Here is a 22905-nt window from a genome sequence, read left to right as displayed (position 1 = left end):
AGACCCCAAATTCCATCCTGGGACCTCCCAAATTCTCCCTGGGACCCCAAAATGCCCCAGAGACCCCCGAGGTTCCACCTTCTTTTATTGGCACCGTGCACAGTTGGGGGGCTCAGAAGGGGGCAGGACCCCCCTATGGGGCAGGGAGTCCACCAGGGACCCCTGCTATGGGGCAGAACCCCCAATTATTAGATAAGACCCCCAAATTATGGGGTAAAATCCCCTTTTATGGGGCAGGAGGGCCTTGCTATGGGGCACAACCCGGAGTTGTGGGGCACAACCCCAAATTATGGGGCAGAAGCCCCAGTTTTGGGGCAAAACCCCCCAGTTGTGGGGCAGGGGGACCCCCAGTTATGGGGTGGGGTGCAGGGTCCGGGCGTGGCCCCGCAGAGCCTCGAATTCCCGCTGGACAAAATCGGTCAGGGCCTTGCGGAGCTCCACCTGTGGGGAGAGAGAGCCCGAGCTGTGGGGCTGGGATCTGTGGGGTGGGATCCTGGGATCTGTGGGGTGGGATCCACAGAGTTATGGGGCTGGAATCCAGCGATTTATGGGGCTGGGATCCCAGGATCTGTGGGGCTGGGATCCTGGGATCTCTGGGGCTGGGATCCCGGGATTTGTGGGGTGGGATCCCGGGATTTATGCGGCTGGGATCTGGGGATCTCTGGGGTCTATGGATTTATGGGATTAGGATCCCGGGATCTGTGGGGTTGGGATCCAGGGATCTGTGGAATGGGATCTGGAGATCTCTGGGACTGGGATCCAGGGATTTATAGGGCTGAATTCAGGGATTTATGGGGCTGGGGTCTATGGATTTATGGGATTAGGATCCCGGGATCTGTGGGGTTGGGATCCAGGCATCTGTGGGGCTGGGATCCCGGGATTTGTGGGGTGGGATCCCGGGATTTATAGGGCTGAATCCAGGGATTTTTGGGGCTGGGATCTGTGGATTTATGGGATTAGAATCCCAGGATCTGTGGGGTGGGACCTGGGGATCTGTGGGGTGAGATCCCGGGATTTATAGGGCTGAATCCAGGGATCTGTGGGCTGGGATCCAGGGATTTATGGGGTTGGGATCTGGGCATCTCTGAGGCTGGGACCCAGAAATTTATGGGGCTGGTATCCAGGGATTTATGGGGCTGGGGTCTATGGATTTATGGGATTAGGATCCTGGGATCTGTGGGGCTGGGATCCCGGGATCTGTGGGGTGAGATCCCGGGATTTATAGGGCTGAATCCAGGGATCTGTGGGCTGGGATCCAGAAATTTATGGGGTTGGGATCCAGGGATCTGTGGAATGGGATCTGGAGATCTCTGGGACTGGGATCCAGGGATTTATAGGGCTGAATTCAGGGATTTATGGGGCTGGGGTCTATGGATTTATGGGATTAGGATCCCGGGATCTGTGGGGTTGGGATCCAGGGATCTGTGGGGCTGGGATCCCGGGATTTATAGGTCTGGGATCTGGGCATCTCTGGGGCTGGGACCCAGAAATTTATGGGTCTGGGATCCTGGGGTTTATAGGGCTGAATCCCGGGATTTATGGGGCTGGGATCTGTGGATTTATGGGATTAGAATCCCAGGATCTGTGGGGTGGGACCTGGGGATCTGTGGGGCTGGGATCCTGGGATCTGTGGGGTGGGATCCTGGGGTTTATAGGGCTGAATCCCGGGATTTATGGGGCTGGGAAAGAGACCTGTAGATCTATAGGGCAACCCCAAGTTCATGGGGAAACCCCTCCCAAATTTACGGGACAAAGCTCAAATCTGTGGGTTACGAGCCCCCCAAATCTGGGTCAGACCCCCAAATCTGTTAATGAAATCCCAAATTTATATTCCCAAACGAATGGGCCAAAGCCCAAATTCATGAGTTACAATCCCTGCGGATTTCTGGGTCAGAGCTCCCCAAATTTCTGGGTCAAACCCTAAATCCTGGGGTCAGAACCCCCAAAATCTCAGGGTCAGAACCCCCAAGTCTCAGGGTCAGAACCCCCAAATCCCGGGGTCAGAACCCCCCAAATTTCTGGGACAAACCCCCCAAATCCCAGGGTCAGAACCCCCCAAATTTCTGGGACAAACCCCCCAAATCCTGGGGTCAGAACCCCCCAAATCCTGGGGTCAGAACCCCCCAAATCCCTGGGACAAACCCCCCAAATCCTGGGACAAACCCCCCAAATTTCTGGGACAAACCCCCCAAATCCTGGGGTCAGAACCCCCCAAATCCCTGGGACAAACCCCCCAAATTTCTGGGACAAACCCCCCAAATCCCGGGGTCAGAACCCCCCAAATTTGTGGGACAAACCCCCCAAATCCTGGGGTCAGAACCCCCCAGATGTGGGGGTCCCAGCCCCCCAGAAGGGGGTTCCCACCCTCACCCACCGTGGGGGTCCCAGCCCCCCAAAAGGGGGTCCCAGCCCCCCAGAAGGGGGGTCCCACCCTCACCCACCGTGGGGGTCCCAGCCCCCCAGAAGGGGGGCCCCACCCTCACCCACTGTGGGGGTCCCAGCCCCCCAAAAGGGGGGTCCCACCCTCACCCACCGTGGGGGTCCCAGCCCCCCAAAAGGGGGTCCCAGCCCCCCAAATGTGGGGGTCCCACCCTCACCCACCGTGGGGGTCCCAGCCCCCCAAAAGGGGGGGTCCCAGCCCCCCAGAAGGGGGGTCCCACCCTCACCCACCGTGGGGGTCCCCTCGCTGCGCAGCCGCTCCAGGAGAGGCCGGGCACTGAAGGGGCGCCCCACGACCACCGTGATGTGCTGGGGGGGGAACGGGGTCAGTGAGACCCCAAAATCCACCCTGAGACCCCCAAAAAACCCTCACAGAGACCCCCCCAAACCTCCTCAGATAGCCCGAAATCCCGGAGAGATGCCAAAAAATCCCCCCAGAGACCCCCCAAAAATCCCAGAGACCCAAAACAGAGATGCCAAAAATCCTCCCAGAAACCCCAAAAACCGCCAAGAGAACCCCAAAAACTTCTCCAGAAACCCCCCAAGAGACCCCCAAAACCCCCTCAGAGATCCCAAATCCCCCCAGAGACCCCAAAAATCCTCCCAGAAACCCCAAAATCCCCTCAGAGACCCCCAAGTGTCCCCCAGAGACCCCAAAATCCTCTCAGAGACCCTAGAAGTCTCCCAGAAGCCCCCCAAAACCCTCCCAAATGACCCCAGAGACCCCAAAAATCATCTCAGAGACCCCAAAACCTCCTCAGAGACCCCAAAAATCCTCCCAGAAACCCCAGGAAAGCCCCAAATGACCCCAGAGATCCCAAAAATCCTCTCAAGAGACCCCAAAAACCCCCGAAAAATCCCCAAAGAGACCCCAAAAACCCCCCAAAAGACCCCCAAAAAATCCCCAAAGAAACCCCAAAAACCCCCAAAAAATCCCCAAAGAGACCCCAAAAACCCCCCAAAAGACCCCCAAAAAATCCCCAAAGAAACCCCAAAAACCCCCAAAAAATCCCCAAAGAGACCCCAAATTCCCCAGCTTCCACCCTAACCCTTCCCAAATTTTTACCCCAAACTCCCCGAGTCGCCCCCAAATCCCCCAAATTTCCACCCCAAACCTCCAAATTTTCACCAAAATTTCCCCAAATTTCCACCCCAAACCCCCAAATTTTCACCCAAATTTCCCCAAATTCCCCAGCTTCCACCCTAACCCTTCCCAAATTTTTACCCCAAACTCCCCGAGTCGCCCCCAAATCCCCCAAATTTCCACCCCAAACCTCCAAATTTTCACCAAAATTTCCCCAAATTTCCACCCCAAACCCCCAAATTTTCACCCAAATTTCCCCAAATTCCCCAGCTTCCACCCTAACCCTTCCCAAATTTTTACCCCAAACTCCCCGAGTCGCCCCCAAATCCCCCAAATTTCCACCCCAAACCACTTCCCCCCAAGGACCCCCAAAATTCTACCCAGAGACCCTAAAATCTTCCCAGGGACCCCCAAACTCCCCCCAGGACCCCCAAAATCCCCTCCAGGGACCCCTCCCAGTGCTCCCAGTGCTCCCAGTACCCTCGGGGAACACGTGCACCCAGTCTCCCTGGTTGAGTTTTTCCAGTATAAAATCCATGCCCCGCTGGTAAACGCCGTCCCCTGCGGCACCAGTTCAAACTGGGACCCTCCCAGTACGGACTGGGAGCAACCCAGAGCAACCCCGGCCCTCCCAGTATGGACTGGGACCCTCCCAGTACGGACTGGGAGCAACCCAGAGCAACCCCGGCCCTCCCAGTATGGACTAGGACCCTCCCAGTATGGACTGGGACCCTCCCAGTATGGACTGGGAATGACCCAGTGCCCCCCAGTTACCCCCCAGTACAGATCAGAAACAGCCCAGTCCCTCCCAGTTTGTCCCAGTCCCTCCCAGTCCCCTCCAGTCCCCTCCCAGTGCTCCCAGTCCCCCCCAGTCCATTCCCAGTCCCTGTCCCAGTGTTTCCAGTTTCATCCCAGTGCTCCCAGTCCCATTCCCAGTCCCCCCCAGTTCCTCCCCAGTCCCCCCAGTCACTGCGGCACACGGGTACACAGTGCCCTTCCTGGGGGGGGAAATGTGGGGAGGGGGCGCCGGGACCCCCGAACCGCCCCGGGACACCCCAAAAACAGCCCCGGGACACCCCAAAAACAGCCCCGGGACAAACAGCACAAAACCAGCCCAAAATCAGCCCAAAAATACCCCTGGGATACCCCAAAACAACCCCAGGGACACCCCAAAAACACCCCCCAAAAACACCCCCGAAGACCCCCCGCAAAATAGCCCAAAGACCCCCAAAAACAGCCCAAAACAGCCTGAGGAACACCCCAAAACCAGCCCTGGGACACCCCAAAAGCATCCCCAAAACCATCCTAAAAATACCCCTGAGGAACACCCCAAAACCAGCCCTGGGACACCCCAAAACGAGCCCAAAACAGCCTGAGGAACACCCCAAAACCAGCCCAAAGCCACTTCAAAAATACCCCTGGGACACCCCAAAAACATCGCGGGGACACCCCAAAATCAGCCCCAAAGCACCCCTGGGACACCCCAAAAACAACCCCAAACCAGCCTCAGGGACACCCCAAAATTAGCCTGAGTCACCCCAAAACCACTCCAAAAACACCACAGGGCCCCTCCCCATAAACACCCCGAAACATCCAAGGACACCCCAAACTCTCTGGGACCCCCAAAACTGCCCCAAAATCCTCCCCAGGGACATCCTGAAACCCCCCAGGACATCCCCAGAATTCCCTGGGATACTCCCAGGACCCGGGGTCCCAAGGGGTTGGAGGAGGAATTTGGGGAGTTTTGGGGAGGGTCTGGAAGGTTTTGGGGGGTCCCAGGGGAGTCTGGAGGGTTTTTGGGGGGTTCTCAGGGGGTCCCAGAAGGGCTGGGGGTTCCCCAGGGGGTCCTAAAGGGGTTGGAGGAGGAATTTGGGGAGGGTCTGAAGTCATAACCGGGATTTGGGGGGGGGTCTCTCCTCAGAACCGGGATTTTGGGGGGGGTTTTCCCCTCAGAACCGGGATTTTGGGGGGCTTCCCCCTCATAACCAGGATTTTGGGGGGGTCTCCCCAGCTTTGGGGTGGGGGTCACTCACGGGTCCACACGCAGCTGTAGGTGCCCACCAGGCCCGTGACCACGCGGCTCGCCAGGGCCCAGCGCCGCGACGGCTCCGGGGGGAACGGCCACTGCACGGCCAGCGGCATCCTCGGGGGGGGCACCGGCCCCCGGCCCCCCCCGGGACCCTCCGCGACCCCCCAAAACCCCCCCGGGACCCCCCAAAATCCCCCTCGGCCGCGCTGCCCCGGCCGCGCTGCCGTAAAGCGCGCCGGACGCCCCTCAGACTGTCGTACAGCCCGCCGTCAAGAGAGGCGCGCTCCGAGTAGCGCCGTGGCGCGGCACAAAGGAGGGCGCGGGGGGAAATTCGGTGTTCACGGAGACGCCTCGGAGGCACCGGGACCCCCTCGGGGTCCCCTTAAAACTCCCTCGGGACCCTCCCTGGACCCCCGGCCCGCTGCCGTAAAGCGCCCGCGGTGTTGTCGCAAACCCGGCGGGCGGGAGGACCCGGGGCAGACAAGAGGCGCTGGGCGGAGCAGCCAATCCGGGGGCGCTCTGGGAATGCCGTAACAATAAAGAGACGCGGTCGCTACGCCCCTTTTCTACGATCACCCAATCAGCGTGCGCTCCTGGAAGGCGGGAATTACAGAAGCTCCCAAAAGCCACGCCCCATTTACCAAAACCAGCCAATCACCTCGAAGACCACGCCCCCTCCCACCGCCCCCCGTCTCCAGGACGACTCGCACCGCCATTTGGGCGTGAGGCGGCGCCGCGGCAACTTCCGGCCAGGCCCAGCCCCGCTCCCCCGGCCCAGCCCCGGCCCCGCGGAGCTCCTGAGGCGGAGGTGGAGCGGGACGCGCAGGTAGAGCCGCCCCGGTGCCTTTTTTTCCCTTTTTCCCCCTTTTCCCCGCATTTTTCCCCTCAGCTCACGCCGTTGTTCCCTCGGCAGGGTCCCCCCGCGGCGGCCGCGGCCGCCATGGCCGCCGTGTGGCAGCAGGTGCTCGCCGTGGACGCGCGGTGAGCTCGGGGGGATTTTTTGGGCGGGATTTTGGATACCTGGGGGGTTTAATGAGGGGGGGATGCTCCTACCTGGGTGCGGAATTTTGGAGGGTTTGGGTACTTGGGGCATCTTTTTGGGGATTGTGACACCTGGGCCGGTTTTGGGGTGGAATTGTCACACCTGGGCTCATTTTTGGGTGGAATTTCTCCGGTTTTGGGTAAGAATTAACGGCGTTTCTCACCTGTGTCTCCCCTGTCCCAGGTGCGCTGCATACCACACCCCACAGGGGCCCCAGTTCCGCATCCCTGGGTCCGTTTTTGGGTGGAATTTCTCTGGTTTTGTGTAGAATTAAGCCTATTCCTCACCTGCCTCTTACCTGTACCTCACCTGTGTCTCACCTGCCCCAGGTGTGCTGCATACCGCACCCTACAGGTGCCCCAATTCTGCAACCCCGGGCCCATTTTTGAGTGGAATTTCTCTGGTTTTGGGTAGAATTAACTCCATTTCTCACCTGCCCTTCACTGGTATCTCACCTGTCTCACCTGTCCCTCCCCTGTCTCACGTGTGTACCGCACGCCGCAGTTCTGCGCGCCTGGGTCTGGTTTTGGGTGGAATTTCTCTGGTTTTGGGTAGAATTTCTCTGGTTTTGTGTGAAATTAATCCCATTTCTCACCTGTACCTCACCTGTACCTCACCTGTGTCCCACCTGTCTGGCAGGTGCGTGGCGTACCGCACGCCGCGGTTCCACACCCCTGGGCCCGTTTTTTGGTGGAATTTTTCTGCTTTCGAGTCGAATTAACCCCATTTCTCACCTGTCCCTCACATGTTTCTCACCTGTCTCACCTGTTTCTCACCTGTGCAGGTACGCGGCGTACCGCACGCCGCAGTTCCGCATACCTGGATTCGTTTTTTTACCTGTTTCTTACCTGTCTCCCCTGCCTCACCTGTGCAGGTGTGCTGTGTACCGCACGCCGCAGCTGCCGCAGTTCTGCACACCTGAGCCCATTTTTGGGTGGAATTTCTCTGGTTTTAGGTAGAATTGAACCCATTCCTCACCTGTCTCTCACCTGTCCCAGGTGCACAGTGTACAGCACACCACAGCTGCCGCAGTGCCGCACACCTGAGCCCATTTTTGGGTGGAATTTCTCTGGTTTTGGGTAGAATTTCTCTGGTTTTGTGTGAAATTAATCCCATTTCTCACCTGTACCTCACCTGTACCTCACCTGTGTCCCACCTGTCTGGCAGGTGCGTGGCGTACCGCACGCCGCGGTTCCACACCCCTGGGCCCGTTTTTTGGTGGAATTTTTCTGCTTTCGAGTCGAATTAACCCCATTTCTCACCTGTCCCTCACATGTTTCTCACCTGTCTCACCTGTTTCTCACCTGTGCAGGTACGCGGCGTACCGCACGCTGCAGTTCCGCACGCCTGGGTCTATTTTTGGGTGGAATTTTTCTGGTTTTGGGTAGAACTAACCCCATTTCTCACGTGTCCCTCACACGTCCCTCAGCTGGTTTTCACCTGTCCCTCACCTGTTTCTCACCTGTGCAGGTACGCGGCGTACCGCACGCTGCAGTTCCGCACGCCTGGGCCCATTTTTGGGTGGAATTTCTCTGGTTTTAGGTAGAATTGAACCCATTCCTCACCTGTCTCTCACCTGTCCCAGGTGCACAGTGTACAGCACACCACAGCTGCCGCAGTTCCGCACGCCTGGGCCCATTTTTGGGTGGAATTTCTCTGGTTTTGGGTAGAACTAACCCCATTTCTCACGTGTCCCTCACATGTCCCTCACCTGTCCCTCACCTGTTTCTCACCTGTGCAGGTACGCGGTGTACCGCACACCGCAGTTCCGCATACCTAGACTCGTTTTTGGGTGGAATTAACCCCATTTTTTACCTGTCTTTTACCTGTCTCCCGTCTCTCTCTCCCCTGTCTCACCTGTCCCGCAGGTACGCGGCGTAGCGCACGCCGCAGCTGCCGCAGTTCTGCACACCTGGGTCTGGTTTTGGGTGGAATTAACCCCATTTTTTACCTGTCTTTTACCTGTCTCCCGTCTCTCTCTCCCCTGTCTCACCTGTCCCGCAGGTACGCGGCGTAGCGCACGCCGCAGCTGCCGCAGTTCTGCACACCTGGGTCTGGTTTTGGGTGGAATTAACCCCATTTTTTACCTGTCTTTTACCTGTCTCCCGTCTCTCTCTCCCCTGTCTCACCTGTCCCGCAGGTACGCGGCGTAGCGCACGCCGCAGCTGCCGCAGTTCTGCACACCTGGGTCTGGTTTTGGGTGGAATTAACCCCATTTTTTACCTGTCTTTTACCTGTCTCCCGTCTCTCTCTCCCCTGTCTCACCTGTCCCGCAGGTACGCGGCGTAGCGCACGCCGCAGCTGCCGCAGTTCTGCACACCTGGGTCTGGTTTTGGGTGGAATTAACCCCATTTTTTACCTGTTTCTTACCTGTCTCACTTGTCTCACCTGTCTCCCCTGCCTCACCTGTGCAGGTGTGCTGTGTACGCCGCAGCTGCCGCAGTTCCGCACACCTGGGTCTGGTTTTGGGTGGAATTAACCCCATCTTTTACCTGTCTCCCAGTTCCGCACGCCTGGGCCCATTTTTGGGTGGAATTTCTCTGGTTTTGAGTAGAATTAACCCAATTTTTTACCTGTTCCTCAGCTGTTTCTCCCGTATCTCCCTGTCTCCCCTGTCCCTCACCTGTCTCTCACCTGTCTCCCCTGTCTCACCTGTCCCAGGTACGCAGCGTAGCGCACGCCGCAGCTGCCGCAGTTCCACACACCTGAGCAAACTTTTGGGTGGAATTTCTCTGGTTTTGGGTGGAATTAACCCCATTTTTTACCTGTCTTTTACCTGTCTCCCGTCTCTCTCTCCCCTGTCTCACCTGTCCCGCAGGTACGCGGCGTAGCGCACGCCGCAGCTGCCGCAGTTCTGCACACCTGGGTCTGGTTTTGGGTGGAATTAACCCCATTTTTTACCTGTCCCTCCCCTATCTCACTTGTCTCTCACCTGTCTCCCCTGTCTCACCTGTGCAGGTGTGCTGTGTACCGCACACTGCAGCTGCTGCAGTTCCGCACACCTGGATTTGGTTTTTTGGGTGGAATTTCTCTGGTTTTGGGTGGAATTAACCCCATTTTTTACCTGTCCCTCCCCTGTTTCTCCCCTGTCTCACCTATCTCCCCTATCTCACCTGTCCCTCACCTGTTCCTCACCTGTCTCTCACCTGTCTCTCACCTGTCCCTCCCCCTCCCCCCCATGAGGATCCCCATCCCCCCTGGACTAAACCATTGCAGGGCACCGGGGGGTGCCGGGTTGGGCTCTGGGGGTCTTGGTGGGGTTCAGATCGATTTGCGGAGGGGGTCTCACGCTGTGCCCCCCCTCTCCCGCAGCCCCCCCGGGGTGGTCCCCACCCCCCTGGCCGAGGCCAGCCGGGCCATGGCCGGGGACACCACCCTGAGCGAGAACTACGCCTTCGCGGGGGTGTTCCACGTGTTCGACCAGCACCTGGACAGCGCAGGTACCGGGGGGCTCAGGGGTCCCCTGGGGGGCTCAGGGGTCCCCTGGGGGGGTCTGGGGGGTCTCAGATGTCATCTGAAGGGTCTGGGGGGTCTCAGGTGTCATCTGGGAGGGGTCTGGAGGGTCTCAGGTGTCATCTGGGAGGGTTCTGGGGGGTCTCAGGTGTTGTCTGAGAGGGGTCTGGAGGGTGTTAGGTGCTTCCGATCTTGATTAGATGAGGGTCTGGGGGTCTCACCTGGAGACAGCACAGGTAACCCGGGGGGGGCTGAGGGGTCTCAGGTGTCACCTGGGGGGGCCCTCAGGGGGTGGGAGGAGGTGGTTCTGATAGGAAGGGGTGGGGAGGGGTCTGCAGGGACATCACCTGTGGGGATGGATGGGTCTCCAGGGGGGTCTGGGGGGGTCCCCCCTCTGTGGGATTTTGGGGAGGGGTCTCACCCGCCCCCCTCTCCCCCCCCAGTGCGGAAGGTGCAGTTTGCCCATGACGAGCAGCACGTGCTGGATGGGTCTGGGGGTTCTCCCTGGTTCCGGGGGAGATGGCTCTGTTCTGGGGGGGTTCCCCTCTCTGTATAATTTTGGGGAGGGGTCTCACCCGCCCCCCTCTCCCCCCCCAGTGCGGAAGGTGCAGTTTGCCCATGACGAGCAGCATGTGCTGGATGGGTCTGGGGGTTCTCCCTGGTTCCGGGGGAGATGGCTCTGTTCTGGGGGGGTTCCCCTCTCTGTATAATTTTGGGGAGGGGTCTCACCCGCCCCCCTCTGCCCCCCCAGTGCGGAAGGTGCAGTTTGCCCATGACGAGCAGCATGTGCTGGATGGGTCTGGGGGTTCTCCCTGGTTCCGGGGGAGATGGCTCTGTTCTGGGGGGGTTCCCCTCTCTGTATAATTTTGGGGAGGGGTCTCACTTGTCCCCCTTTTTCCCCCCCAGTGTGGAAGGTGCAGTTTGCTCCCAATGAACAGCACCTGCTGGATGGGTTGGGGGGCTCCCCTGGCTCTGGGGCTGATCCCTCTGTTTTGGGGGGGTTCCTAACCCTGTATAATTTTGGGGAGGGGTCTCACCTTTCCCCCTCCCCATGCAGAAGGTGCAGTTTGCCCTTCACGAGCAGCACGTGCTGGATGGGTTCAGGTGTTTCCCCTGGCTCTGGGGCTGATCCCTCTGTTTGGGGGTGTTCCTAACCCTGTATAATTTTGGGGAGGGGTCTCACCCGCCCCCCTCTGCCCCCCCAGTGCGGAAGGTGCAGTTTGCCCATGACGAGCAGCATGTGCTGGATGGGTTCAGGTGTTTCCCCTGGCTCTGGGGCTGATCCCTCTGTTCTGGGGGGTCTCCCCTGCCTCGGGGGGGGTTCCTAGTTCTGTATAATTTTGGGGAGGGGTCTCACCCGCCCCCCTCTCCCCCCCCAGTGCGGAAGGTGCAGTTTGCCCACGACGAGCGGCACGTGCTGGATGGGTTCAGGTGTTTCCCCTGGCTCTGGGGCTGATCCCTCTGTTTTGGGGGGGTTCCTAACCCTGTATAATTTTGGGGAGGGGTCTCACCTTTCCCCCTCCCCATGCAGAAGGTGCAGTTTGCCCTTCACGAGCAGCACGTGCTGGATGGGTTCAGGTGTTTCCCCTGGCTCTGGGGCTGATCCCTCTGTTTTGGGGGGGTTCCTAACCCTGTATAATTTTGGGGAGGGGTCTCACCTTTCCCCCTCCCCATGCAGAAGGTGCAGTTTGCCCTTCACGAGCAGCACGTGCTGGATGGGTTCAGGTGTTTCCCCTGGCTCTGGGGCTGATCCCTCTGTTCTGGGGGGTCTCCCCTGCCCCCCTCTCCCCCCCCAGTGCGGAAGGTGCAGTTTGCCCTTCACGAGCAGCACGTGCTGGATGGGTTCAGGGGTTTCCCCTGGCTCTGGGGCTGATCCCTCTGTTCTGGGGGGTCTCCCCTGCCCCCCTCTCCCCCCCCAGTGCGGAAGGGGCAGTTTGCCCACGACGAGCGGCACCTGCTGGCCTGCTGCTCTCTGGACGGGACGCTGTCCGTGTGCCGCCTGGCCCCCGGGCCCCCGGCCGTGCTGCGGCGGCTCCGCGGCCACGGCGCCGGCGTCTCGGACTTCGCCTGGTCGCTGTCCAACGACGTGCTGGTGTCCGCCTCGCTGGACGGGACCCTGCGCCTCTGGGACCCCGCGGACGGGCGCTGCATCCGCCGCGTGCCCGACCCCGACGGGGCCGCGCTGCTGTGCTGCGCCTTCCAGCCGCTCAACAACAACCTGACCGTGGTGAGGGAACCCCCAAAATACCCTGAAATCATCCCAAAAAACACCCTGAAATGTCACAGCCCTGAGAGCCCCTCCTGGGACCCCCAATCACCCCCTCAAACCTGACCCCACACTGCTGTGCTGCGCCTTGCAGCCGCTCAACAACAACCTGACTGTGGTGAGGGAATCCCCAAAATAACCTAAAATCATCCCAAAATACCCCAAAAAACACCCTGAAATGTCACAGCCCTGAGAGCCCCTCCTGGGACCCCCAATCACCCCCTCAAACCTGACCCCACACTGCTGTGCTGCGCCTTGCAGCCGCTCAACAACAACCTGACTGTGGTGAGGGAATCCCCAAAATACCCTAAAATCATCCCAAAATACCCCAAAACATCCCAGTGCTGGGAGACCCCCCTGAGACCCCCAAACACCCCCCCAAACCCAACCCTGGCCTGCTGTGCTGCGCCTTCCAGCTGCTGAACAGTAATCTGTGGTGAGAGAAACTCTAAAACACCCCAAACCATCTCAAAATACCCCGAAAAACACCCCAAACCATCCCAAAACACCCCAAAACCATCCCAAAACACCCCAAAGCCACCCCAGAACCCCGCAGCCCTGAGAGACCCCCGAGCATCCCTCCAAACCTGACCGTGGTGCGGGTGGCAAACATCTCCATGGGGAAGGCAGCTCGGGGGGGTTTTGGGGGAATTTTGGGGGTCTCAGGGTGGGTTTGGGAGTCTCAGGGTGGTTTTAGGGGGCCCCAGGGCACCCCCCCAGCCCCTTTTTGCCCCCCAGATGGGCAGTGCCTGGCGCATGGTCCATGCGGTGAACATCTCCACCCGGAATGTGGCTCGGGGGGGATTTTAGGGATTTTGGGGGTCTCAGGGTGGGTTTGGGGGGGTCTCAGAGTGGGTTTGGGGGTCTCAGGGTGGGTTTAGGGGGCTCTATGCCCCCCCAGGTGACCCCCCCGTGCCCCCCAGGTGGGCAGTGCCCGGCACATGGTGCGGGTGGTGAACATCTCCACGGGGAAGGCGGCTCGGGGGGGCACCGGGCGCCTCCCCGGCCGGGTCCTCGCCCTCTGCTTCGACGCCCCCGGGCGCGTCCTCTGGGCCGGGGACGACCGGGGCTCCGTGTCCTCGTTCCTGTGCGACCCCGGCACCGGTACGGGGACTGGGAGGGACTGGGACGGACTGGGAGGGCACTGGGATGGACTGGGAGGGGATTTGGGGACACCTGGGAGAGGCCGGAAGGACAACGGGGAGTTCGTGTCCTCTCTGAGCCTGGCACTGCTGTGGGCCACTGGGAGGGGTGCCCCGAGCACCTGCTGCTCTTCCGGTATGGGGGGGGGCCTTGGGGACACTGGGGACATGGGGGGGTCCTTGGGGACATGGGGAATCCTTCAGGGGGCTATGGGGGAGTGGAGGGTGTGGGGTAACCCGGACCTGTCCCTGCTGGCCAATGCCTGCCCCGACCGTCTGCTGCTTTTCTGCCGTGGGGGGGGCTAGGACGGTTTTTGGGGTGATTTTTGGGTATTTGTGACCCCTTTTTTCCCCTCCCCAGAGTGGTGGATGAGGAGGGGGGCTCAGGGGGATTTTAGAGAAAGTTTTTTTGTGCTTTTTGGGTGTTTCTGACCCCGTTTCCCCCTGCCCAGGGTGGTGGAGGACGAGGGGGGCTCGGGGGCCCCGGGGCTGCGGCTCCGGCGCAGTTTCCCCACGCGGCACCGGGAGCAGCCCCTGAGGAGCTGCTTCTGCCCCCTGATGTCCTTCCGGCAGGGAGCCTGCGTGGGTGAGCACTGGGAGCACTGGGAATGGCCTGGGAGGGACTGGGACAAACTGGGAATGGACTGGGAGGGACTGGGACAAACTGGGAATGGACTGGGAGGGACTGGGACAAACTGGGAATGGACTGGGACAGACTGGGAATGGACTGGGAGGGACTGGGACAAACTGGGAATAGACTGGGGTGGGCTGGGACAAACTGGGAGGGACTGGGATGGACTGGGAGGGGACTGGGGTGGGCGCAGGGACAGCCGCCACCGCCCAGCCGCGTCCCCGGTGTCCCCAGGCAGTGACGGGCAGCAGAGAGGGCAGTGGGGCCACAGCTGTCCTTGTTGTCCCCAGCAGAGCCAGGCAGCGAGGGGGGCACCAAAATCACAGCCCTGAGCCTGTCCCCAGTGTCCCCAGTGTCCCCAGCGTCCCTTCAGTGACGGGCAGTGAGGGGGCGGTTGGGTGCCATCCCTTATCCCTGTCCCTGATGTCCCCAATGTCCCCGTGTCCCCACAGTGACAGGCAGTGAGGGGCTCAGTGGGATCACATCCCTGATTCCTGTCCCCAGTGTCCCTGATGTCCCCACAGTGACAGGCAGTGAGGGGCTCAGTGGGATCACATCCCTGATTCCTGTCCCCAGTGTCCCTGATGTCCCCACAGTGACAGGCAGTGAGGACGGCAGTTGGGTGCCATCCCTCACCCCTGTCCCCAATGCCCCTGATGTCCTCAATGTCCCCGTGTCCCCCCAGTGACAGGCAGCGAGGAGGGCAGTTGAGTGCCATCCCTGCTGTCCCCATGTCCCCAGTGTCCCTGATGTCCCCAATGTCCCCGTGTCCCCACAGTGACAGGCAGTGAGGGGCTCAGTGGGATCACATCCCTGACTCCTGTCCCTGATGTCCCCATGTCCCCACAGTGACGGGCAGTGAGGAGAACTGCTGGGTGCCATCCCTCACCCCTGTCCCTCATGTCCCTGATGTCCCCAACATCCCTTCAATGGGATCACATTGCCCAGCCCTGTCCCTGATGTCCCCGTGTCCCCACAGTGACGGGCAGCGAGGGGGTCAGTGGGATCACATCCCTGACTCCTGTCCCCAATGCCCCTGATGTCCCCGATGTCCCCAATGCCCCCGTGTCCCCACAGTGATGGGCAACAAGGGGGTCAGTGGAATCACATCCCTGATTCCTGTCCCCGATGTCCCCATCAGTGACGGGCAGCAAGGAGGGCAGTTGGGTGCCATCCCTCACCCCTGTCCCTTGTGTCCCTGATGTCCCCAACATCCCTTCAATGGGATGACATTGCCCAGCCCTGTCCCTGATGTCCCCAATGTCCCCGTGTCCCCACAGTGACGGGCAGCGAGGGGCTCAGTGGAATCACATCCCTGACTCCTGTCCCCAATGCCCCTGATGTCCCCGTGTCCCCACAGTGACGGGCAGCGAGGACGCCTCCGTGCACTTTTTCGACGTGGGCCGCGCGGCGCGCGCCACGGTGAACACGCTGCAGGGCCACGGGGCCGCCGTGCTGGCCGTGGCCTTCAACTGCGACGAGTCCCTGCTGGCCTCGGGGGACGCCGCCGGCACCGTCATCGTGTGGCGCCGCCAGCACGCCTGAGGCGCCCCGAAACCCCCGCGGAGAACCCAAAGTCTGCCTGGAAATACCCCCAGAGTACCCCAAAAACCTCCCTGGAATGCCTCGTGTGGCCTCGGAGTGCGGCGAGTTTTGAGAGCGGCGTGCGGCACCAAAACACCTCAGAATCCCTCCAAAAACACCCCAAAATCCTGCCCAAAACACTTCAAAATCCTGCCCGAAACACCCCAAAATCCTGCCTGAAACACCCCAAAATCCTGCCCAAAATTCTTTGCAGAACACCCCAAAATCCTGTCTGAAACATCCCAAAATCCTGCCCAGAATGCCCCAAAATGCTGCCCAAAATACCTCAAAATCCTGCCTGAAACACCCCAAAATCCTTCCCAAAACCTCCCAAAATCCTGCCCAAAATGCCACGAAATGCTGCCCAAAACCCCCAAAATCCTTCCCAAAATCTTCCTGAAAATGGCCCCAAAATCTTCCCTGCACTCCTCCCCAAATATCCCAAAACTCCCCCAAAATTCCCCTCGATCCACCCAGTCTGGTTCGTGAGGTTTGGCGGCGCCGTGTGACCCCAAAACCCTTCAGACCCTCCCCAAAATCCGCAGACCCCCCCCAAAACATCCCCAAACCCCCCCGGACCACCCCAAAAACTACCTGGAGCCCCCCCAAAACACACCTGGATCCGAAAACCCCTCAGAATCCCCCAAAACCACCTGGAACCGAAAACCCTCCCCGGAACCCCCCCAAAAACCCCCCGGACCCCCAAAACCCACCCCGTCATCGTGTGGCGCCGCCAGCACGCCTGAGGCGCCCCGAAACCCCCGCGGAGAACCCAAAGTCTGCCTGGAAATACCCCCAGAGTACCCCAAAAACCTCCCTGGAATGCCTCGTGTGGCCTCGGAGTGCGGCGAGTTTTGAGAGCGGCGTGCGGCACCAAAACACCTCAGAATCCCTCCAAAAACACCCCAAAATCCTGCCCAAAACACTTCAAAATCCTGCCCGAAACACCCCAAAATCCTGCCTGAAACACCCCAAAATCCTGCCCAAAATTCTTTGCAGAACACCCCAAAATCCTGTCTGAAACATCCCAAAATCCTGCCCAGAATGCCCCAAAATGCTGCCCAAAATACCTCAAAATCCTGCCTGAAACACCCCAAAATCCTTCCCAAAACCTCCCAAAATCCTGCCCAAAATGCCACGAAATGCTGCCCAAAACCCCCAAAATCCTTCCCAAAATCTTCCTGAAAATGGCCCCAAAATCTTCCCTGCACTCCTCCCCAAATATCCCAAAACTCCCCCAAAATTCCCCTCGATCCACCCAGTCTGGTTCGTGAGGTTTGGCGGCGCCGTGTGACCCCAAAACCCTTCAGACCCTCCCCAAAATCCGCAGACCCCCCCCAAAACATCCCCAAACCCCCCCGGACCACCCCAAAAACTACCTGGAGCCCCCCCAAAACACACCTGGATCCGAAAACCCCTCAGAATCCCCCAAAACCTTTCCCCACATGATAATCTCCCCGGAACCCCCCCAAAAACCACCTGGACCCCCAAAACACACCTGGACTCTCTAAAACCTACCTGGACCCCTAAAATTCCCCCTGAAACCACTCTAAGACCCCCTGAGACCCCCGCCCCAAAAAAACCCACGTAGACACCCCCAAAACTCCCCCAGCACGGCCTTAGAAGAACTCCACAGGTGTTGTCATCGTGTGGCACCCCCAGCTCACCTGGAGCCCCCCAAAACCCCACCTGGAGCCCCCCAAACCCACCCGAAACCCACCCAAAACCGCCCAAATCACCCCAAAAATGGCCCAAAAATGGCCCAGAATAACCCGGGACCCCTCCCCAAATTCACCCCAACCCCCCCCCGGGCGCTGCGGGCGGCAGTGGAGGCGTGGCCAGGTGTGCGGTGGGTGTGGCCCAGGTGTGGCCCAGGTGTTTCAGAACAGGAACTTGCGGCACGAGGCCGCCCCGCACTTGCACTCGATGCGGCCGCGGGCGCGGGGGGAGCCCCCCAGGGACCCCCCCACCAGCCCGAAGTTGGAGTCCATGCGGGTGCTCTCGGCGTCCACGGGGTCCACTGCGGGGAAAGGTGGGCTCAGCAACACCTGGGAACTGCCAGGTGTGCCCAGGAACCCCCCAGGTGTGCCCAGGACCCACCCAGGTGTGGCCAGGAACCCCCCAGGTGTGGCCAGGACCCACCCAGGTGTGGCCAGGAACCCCCCAGGTGTGCCCAGGACCCACCCAGGTGTGCTCAGGAACCCCCCAGGTGTGCCCAGGACCCACCCAGGTGTGGCCAGGAACCCCCCAGGTGTGCCCAGGAACCCCCCAGGTGTGGCTCTGACACCCCCAGATATGGTCAGGAAACCCCCAGGTACGGCCTGCACCTCCCCCAGGTGTGGCCAGGAGCTCCCAGGTCCCCCAGGTGTGACCCTGACACCTCCAGGTGTGACACTGACCCCCCCAGGTGTGACACTGACCCCCCCCAGGTGCGGCTCTGACCTCCCAGGTGTGACACTGACCCCCCCCCAGGTGTGACACGGACCTCACAGTGCAGGGTGGGCTGAGGGGAAGGGGGTATGTGCAAAATAGGTGTGTGACAGGGACAGGTGTAACAGGTACAGGTGTAACAGGGACAGGTGTGTGGCAGGTACAGGTGGGTGACAGGGACAGGTGTGATAGGTACAGGTGTGATAGGGATGGGTGTGGCAGGTACAGGTGTGTAACAGGTACAGGTGTGTGACAGGGACAGGTGTGACAGGTGTGTGACAGGGACAAGTGTGCAGCAGGTACCATGCATGTTGTAGTCAAAGGTGAGCTCCTCCCCTGCCCAGATGGGTCTGGGGGCAGGGACAGGTGTGTGACAGGTACAGGTATGACAGGTATAGGTCTGTGACAGGTACAGGTGTGAGAGGTGTGGGACAAGGACAGGTGACAGGTGTGTGACAGGTACAGGTGACAAGTGTGGGACAGGTACAGGTGTGTGACAGGTACAGGTGTGTGACAGGGACAGGTGACAGGTGTGTGACAAGTACAGGTGTGTGCCAGGTGTGGCAGGTACCGTGCATGTTGTAGTCGAAGGTGAGCTCCTCGCCGGCCCGGATGGGCCTGGTGGCGAACAGGGCGATGCGGGGCAGGCGCTGGTCCAGGTTCTCGATGAACACGTTGTACACCTGCAGGTTGGGGTCACACTGCCCCGCCCCCCCAGGTGAGACACACCTGGCAGGTGAGCCCCGCCCCCCCAAGTGAGTCACCCCCCCAGGTGAGCCCCCCCCACAGCTCCCGACCCACCCCAACAGGTGAGCCACACCTTGCAGGTAAGCCCCACCCCCCCAGGTGAGCCCCACCCACAGCTCCTGACCCACCCCAACAGGTGAGCCACACCTTGCAGGTAAGCCCCACCCCCCCAGGTGAGCCCCACCCACAGCTCCTGACCCACCCCAACAGGTGAGCCACACCTTGCAGGTAAGCCCCACCCCCCCAGGTGAGCCCCACCCACAGCTCCTGACCCACCCCAACAGGTGAGCCACACCTTGCAGGTAAGCCCCACCCCCCCAGGTGAGCCCCACCCACAGCTCCTGACCCACCCCAACAGGTGAGCCACACCTTGCAGGTAAGCCCCACCCCCCCAGGTGAGCCCCACCCACAGCTCCTGACCCACCCCAACAGGTGAGCCACACCTTGCAGGTAAGCCCCACCCCCCCAGGTGAGCCCCACCCACAGCTCCTGACCCACCCCAACAGGTGAGCCACACCTTGCAGGTAAGCCCCACCCCCCCAGGTGAGCCCCACCCACAGCTCCTGACCCACCCCAACAGGTGAGCCACACCTTGCAGGTAAGCCCCACCCCCCCAGGTGAGCCCCACCCACAGCTCCTGACCCACCCCAACAGGTGAGCCACACCTTGCAGGTAAGCCCCACCCCCCCAGGTGAGCCCCACCCACAGCTCCTGACCCACCCCAACAGGTGAGCCACACCTTGCAGGTAAGCCCCACCCCCCCAGGTGAGCCCCACCCACAGCTGAGGGAAAAGGTGATGAAAGCTCCACCCACAAGGTAGCTAAGGCCACACCTCTGCACAGGTAAAGGCCCAGCTGTGGGCAGGTAAACCCACACCTGAGCCATGTCCAAGTAAACCACACCTGAGCCCAGATAAACCACATCTGTGTCCAGGTAAACCACACCTGAGCCCAGGTAAACCCACACCTGTGTCCAAATAAACAACACCTGTGTCCAGGTAAACCCACACCTGAGCCCAGGTAATCCCACTCCTGAGTTCAGGTAAACCCACCCCTGAGCCCAGGTAAACCCACTCCTGAGTCCAGTTAAACCCACACCTGAGCCCAGGTAAACCCACCCCTGAGTCCAGGTAATCCCACTCCTGAGTCCAGGTAAACCCACCCCTGAGCCCAGGTAAGCCCCACCTGAGCCCAGGTAAGCCGCACTCACGCTGTGGTTGACGAAGTGCGAGATGTTGCCGTAGTGGGCGGCGTCCACGGTGTACACGTCCTCCACGTAGTCCAGGTCGAACAGGTACGTGGCGCCCTGGCGGTCGTACACCTGTCCCCGGCGCTCCGCCTCCTCCGAGGTGATGATCTGGGACAGGGACACACCTGTCACACACCTGGGGCACACCTGAATCACCCCACACCCCTGTACTGCCTCACACCTGCACCACATCACACCTGGGGCACACCCGAACCATGTCACACCTGCACCACACCTGACATACACCTGTCCCACACCTGTATCACACCTGTCACACACACCTGCGGCACTCACCTCGCCCACGTACTCCATGACGAAGGAGTTCTTGCGGATGCGCTGCAGCGTGTGCACGCCCTGTCACACACACACCTGTACTGTATCACCCCTGTCACACACACCTGTACTGTCACACATACCTGTGCTGTGTCACACACACCCCTGTACTGTGTCATACGTGTCACACCTGTGCTGCGTCATACCTGTCACACACACCTGTACTGTCACACACACCTGTGCTGTGTCACACACACCTGTACTGTGTCATACCTGTCACACCTGTGCTGTCATACCTGTCACACACACCTGTACTGTCACACACACCTGTGCTGTCACACACACCTGTGCTGTGTCATACCTGTCACACACACCTGTACTGTGTCACACCTGTCACACACACCTGTACTGTCACACACACCTGTACTGTGTCATACCTGTCACACACACACCTGTGCATTGTCACACCTGTCACACACACCTGTACTGTGTCACACCTGTACTGTGTCACACACACCTGTGCTGTGTCAGTCACACCTGTACTGTGTCACACACACCTGTATCACACCTGCGGCACTCACCTCGCCCACGTACGAGCCCCACCCACAGCTCCTGACCCACCCCAACAGGGGAGCCACACCTTGCAGGTAAGCCCCACCCCCCCAGGTGAGCCCCACCCACAGCTCCTGACCCACCCCAACAGGTGAGCCACACCTTGCAGGTAAGCCCCACCCCCCCAGGTGAGCCCCACCCACAGCTGAGGGAAAAGGTGATGAAAGCTCCACCCACAAGGTAGCTAAGGCCACACCTCTGCACAGGTAAAGGCCCAGCTGTGGGCAGGTAAACCCACACCTGAGCCATGTCCAAGTAAACCACACCTGAGCCCAGGTAAACCCACACCTGTGTCCAAATAAACAACACCTGTGTCCAGGTAAACCCACACCTGAGCCCAGGTAATCCCACTCCTGAGTCCAGGTAAACCCACCCCTGAGTCCAGGTAATCCCACTCCTGAGTCCAGGTAAACCCACCCCTGAGTCCAGGTAATCCCACTCCTGAGTCCAGGTAAACCCACCCCTGAGTCCAGGTAATCCCACTCCTGAGTCCAGGTAAACCCACCCCTGAGCCCAGGTAAGCCCCACCTGAGCCCAGGTAAGCCGCACTCACGCTGTGGTTGACGAAGTGCGAGATGTTGCCGTAGTGGGCGGCGTCCACGGTGTACACGTCCTCCACGTAGTCCAGGTCGAACAGGTACGTGGCGCCCTGGCGGTCGTACACCTGTCCCCGGCGCTCCGCCTCCTCCGAGGTGATGATCTGGGACAGGGACACACCTGTCACACACCTGGGCACACCTGAATCACCCCACACCCCTGTACTGCCTCACACCTGCACCACATCACACCTGGGGCACACCCGAACCATGTCACACCTGCACCACACCTGACATACACCTGTCCCACACCTGTATCACACCTGTCACACACACCTGCGGCACTCACCTCGCCCACGTACTCCATGACGAAGGAGTTCTTGCGGATGCGCTGCAGCGTGCGCACGCCCTGTCACACACACACCTGTACTGTGTCACCCCTGTCACACACACCTGTACTGTCACACATACCTGTGCTGTGTCACACACACCCCTGTACTGTGTCATACCTGTCACACCTGTGCTGCGTCATACCTGTCACACACACCTGTACTGTCACACATACCTGTGCTGAGTCACACACACCTGTACTGTTTCATACCTGTCACACCTGTGCTGTCATACCTGTCACACACACCTGTACTGTCACACACACCTGTATTGTCACACACACCTGTGCTGTGTCACACCTGTCACACCTGTGCTGTCATACCTGTCACACACACCTGTACTGTGTCACACACACCTGTCCCACATCTGCGGCACTCACCTCGCCCACGTACTCCATGACGAAGGAGTTCTTGCGGATGCGCTGCAGCGTGCGCACGCCCTGTCACACACACCTGTACTGTGTCACACACACCTGTCCCACATCTGCGGCACTCACCTCGCCCACGTACTCCATGACGAAGGAGTTCTTGCGGATGCGCTGCAGCGTGCGCACGCCCCAGCCGCGCCCGTCGCCGGTGCGGAAGATGCACAGGTCGTAGCGGATGCCGCGCTGCACCACGCGGTTGGGGCACTCGGCGCCGCAGCGGCAGCGCGAGTTGCACTCGTAGATGGGCAGCCCCGCCCGGATGCGCACCTGCCCGGCCTCGTTGTAGGCGAACCTGTTGCGCGAGGCGCCCGGGCAGCAGCCCCCGGCCAGCGTGGCCTCGGCCAGGCAGTCCCGGCACTCGCAGCCGGCCGCCACGGGGGTCAGCGCCACGCCCGCGCCCACCTTGTACTCGTTGACGTAGACGAAGTCGCGGGGCGGCCCGTGCAGGTCCACCTCGTTCTCCACGGCGATGCGGCCGCGGTGGCTGCGCGTGCGGTTCAGGTGGCGCTCCCAGCGCCGCAGCGCCCGCCGCTGCTCCGCCTTCTGCGCCAGGTAGGACACGGCGCGGGCG

At 60.4% G+C, this 22905-nt stretch overlaps 3 protein-coding genes across 3 annotated transcripts in view; 1 reads left to right on the top strand and 2 right to left on the bottom strand.

Moving 5' to 3' along the window:
- Positions 1–68: 68 nt before the first annotated feature.
- TAFAZZIN (tafazzin, phospholipid-lysophospholipid transacylase) lies at positions 69–6000 on the bottom strand. The gene is made up of 5 exons (XM_041411619.1): positions 5551–6000; positions 4004–4087; positions 2945–2964; positions 2671–2748; positions 69–441 (listed from the first exon to the last, which is right to left on the bottom strand). Exons 1-5 carry the CDS (start codon positions 5663–5665, stop codon positions 352–354), a joined length of 387 nt encoding a protein of 128 aa, XP_041267553.1. The 5' UTR covers positions 5666–6000; the 3' UTR covers positions 69–351.
- Positions 6001–6248: 248 nt separating this feature from the next.
- On the top strand, positions 6249–15713 carry WDR13 (WD repeat domain 13). Its single transcript, XM_041411617.1, has 12 exons — positions 6249–6378; positions 6466–6533; positions 7379–7549; positions 7762–7800; positions 7907–7945; positions 8065–8136; positions 9907–10034; positions 11967–12274; positions 13237–13470; positions 13536–13591; positions 13908–14041; positions 15447–15713. The coding sequence occupies exons 2-12, from the start codon at positions 6493–6495 to the stop codon at positions 15629–15631; spliced, it is 1407 nt and encodes a 468-aa protein (XP_041267551.1). The 5' UTR covers positions 6249–6378; positions 6466–6492; the 3' UTR covers positions 15632–15713.
- Positions 15714–17515: 1802 nt separating this feature from the next.
- Positions 17516–22905, bottom strand: part of SUV39H1 (suppressor of variegation 3-9 homolog 1) — a 7745-nt gene continuing 2355 nt past the window's right edge. Inside the window, exons 4-7 of the mRNA XM_041411623.1 lie at positions 22404–22905; positions 21535–21681; positions 18672–18801; positions 17516–17690 (exon numbers count right to left, since the gene is read on the bottom strand). The exon at positions 22404–22905 is cut by the window's right edge and continues 15 nt beyond it. Of these exons, the coding sequence (XP_041267557.1) occupies positions 17551–17690; positions 18672–18801; positions 21535–21681; positions 22404–22905 (919 nt within the window). The 3' untranslated portion in view covers positions 17516–17550. The remainder of the gene's footprint in view (positions 17691–18671; positions 18802–21534; positions 21682–22403) is intronic.

This window comes from Onychostruthus taczanowskii, unplaced genomic scaffold, assembly GCF_017590055.1.
Source record: "Onychostruthus taczanowskii isolate IOZ18803 unplaced genomic scaffold, ASM1759005v1 scaffold360, whole genome shotgun sequence".
NCBI classification, from domain to species: Eukaryota; Metazoa; Chordata; class Aves; order Passeriformes; family Passeridae; genus Onychostruthus; species Onychostruthus taczanowskii.
This window is presented reverse-complemented; position numbering and strand designations above follow the sequence as displayed.

Bases quoted from the DNA above. Each gene is read 5' to 3' on its own strand.
- TAFAZZIN (XM_041411619.1), bottom strand. From the start codon at position 5,665: ATGCCGCTGGCCGTGCAGTGGCCGTTCCCCCCGGAGCCGTCGCGGCGC. The intron at 2,965-4,003 runs GTACTGGGAGCA...TTTCTGGAGAAG, and splicing joins GGTGCACGTGTTCCCCGAGG to TTTTTGGGGTTCTCTTGGCG. The intron at 2,749-2,944 runs GTTTTTGGGGTT...TTCCCCCCCCAG, and splicing joins TTTTTGGGGTTCTCTTGGCG to CACATCACGGTGGTCGTGGG.
- WDR13 (XM_041411617.1), top strand. From the start codon at position 6,493: ATGGCCGCCGTGTGGCAGCAGGTGCTCGCCGTGGACGCGCG. The intron at 7,946-8,064 runs GTCTATTTTTGG...TCACCTGTGCAG, and splicing joins CTGCAGTTCCGCACGCCTGG to GTACGCGGCGTACCGCACGC. The intron at 8,137-9,906 runs GTAGAATTGAAC...CCTCTCCCGCAG, and splicing joins TGGAATTTCTCTGGTTTTAG to CCCCCCCGGGGTGGTCCCCA.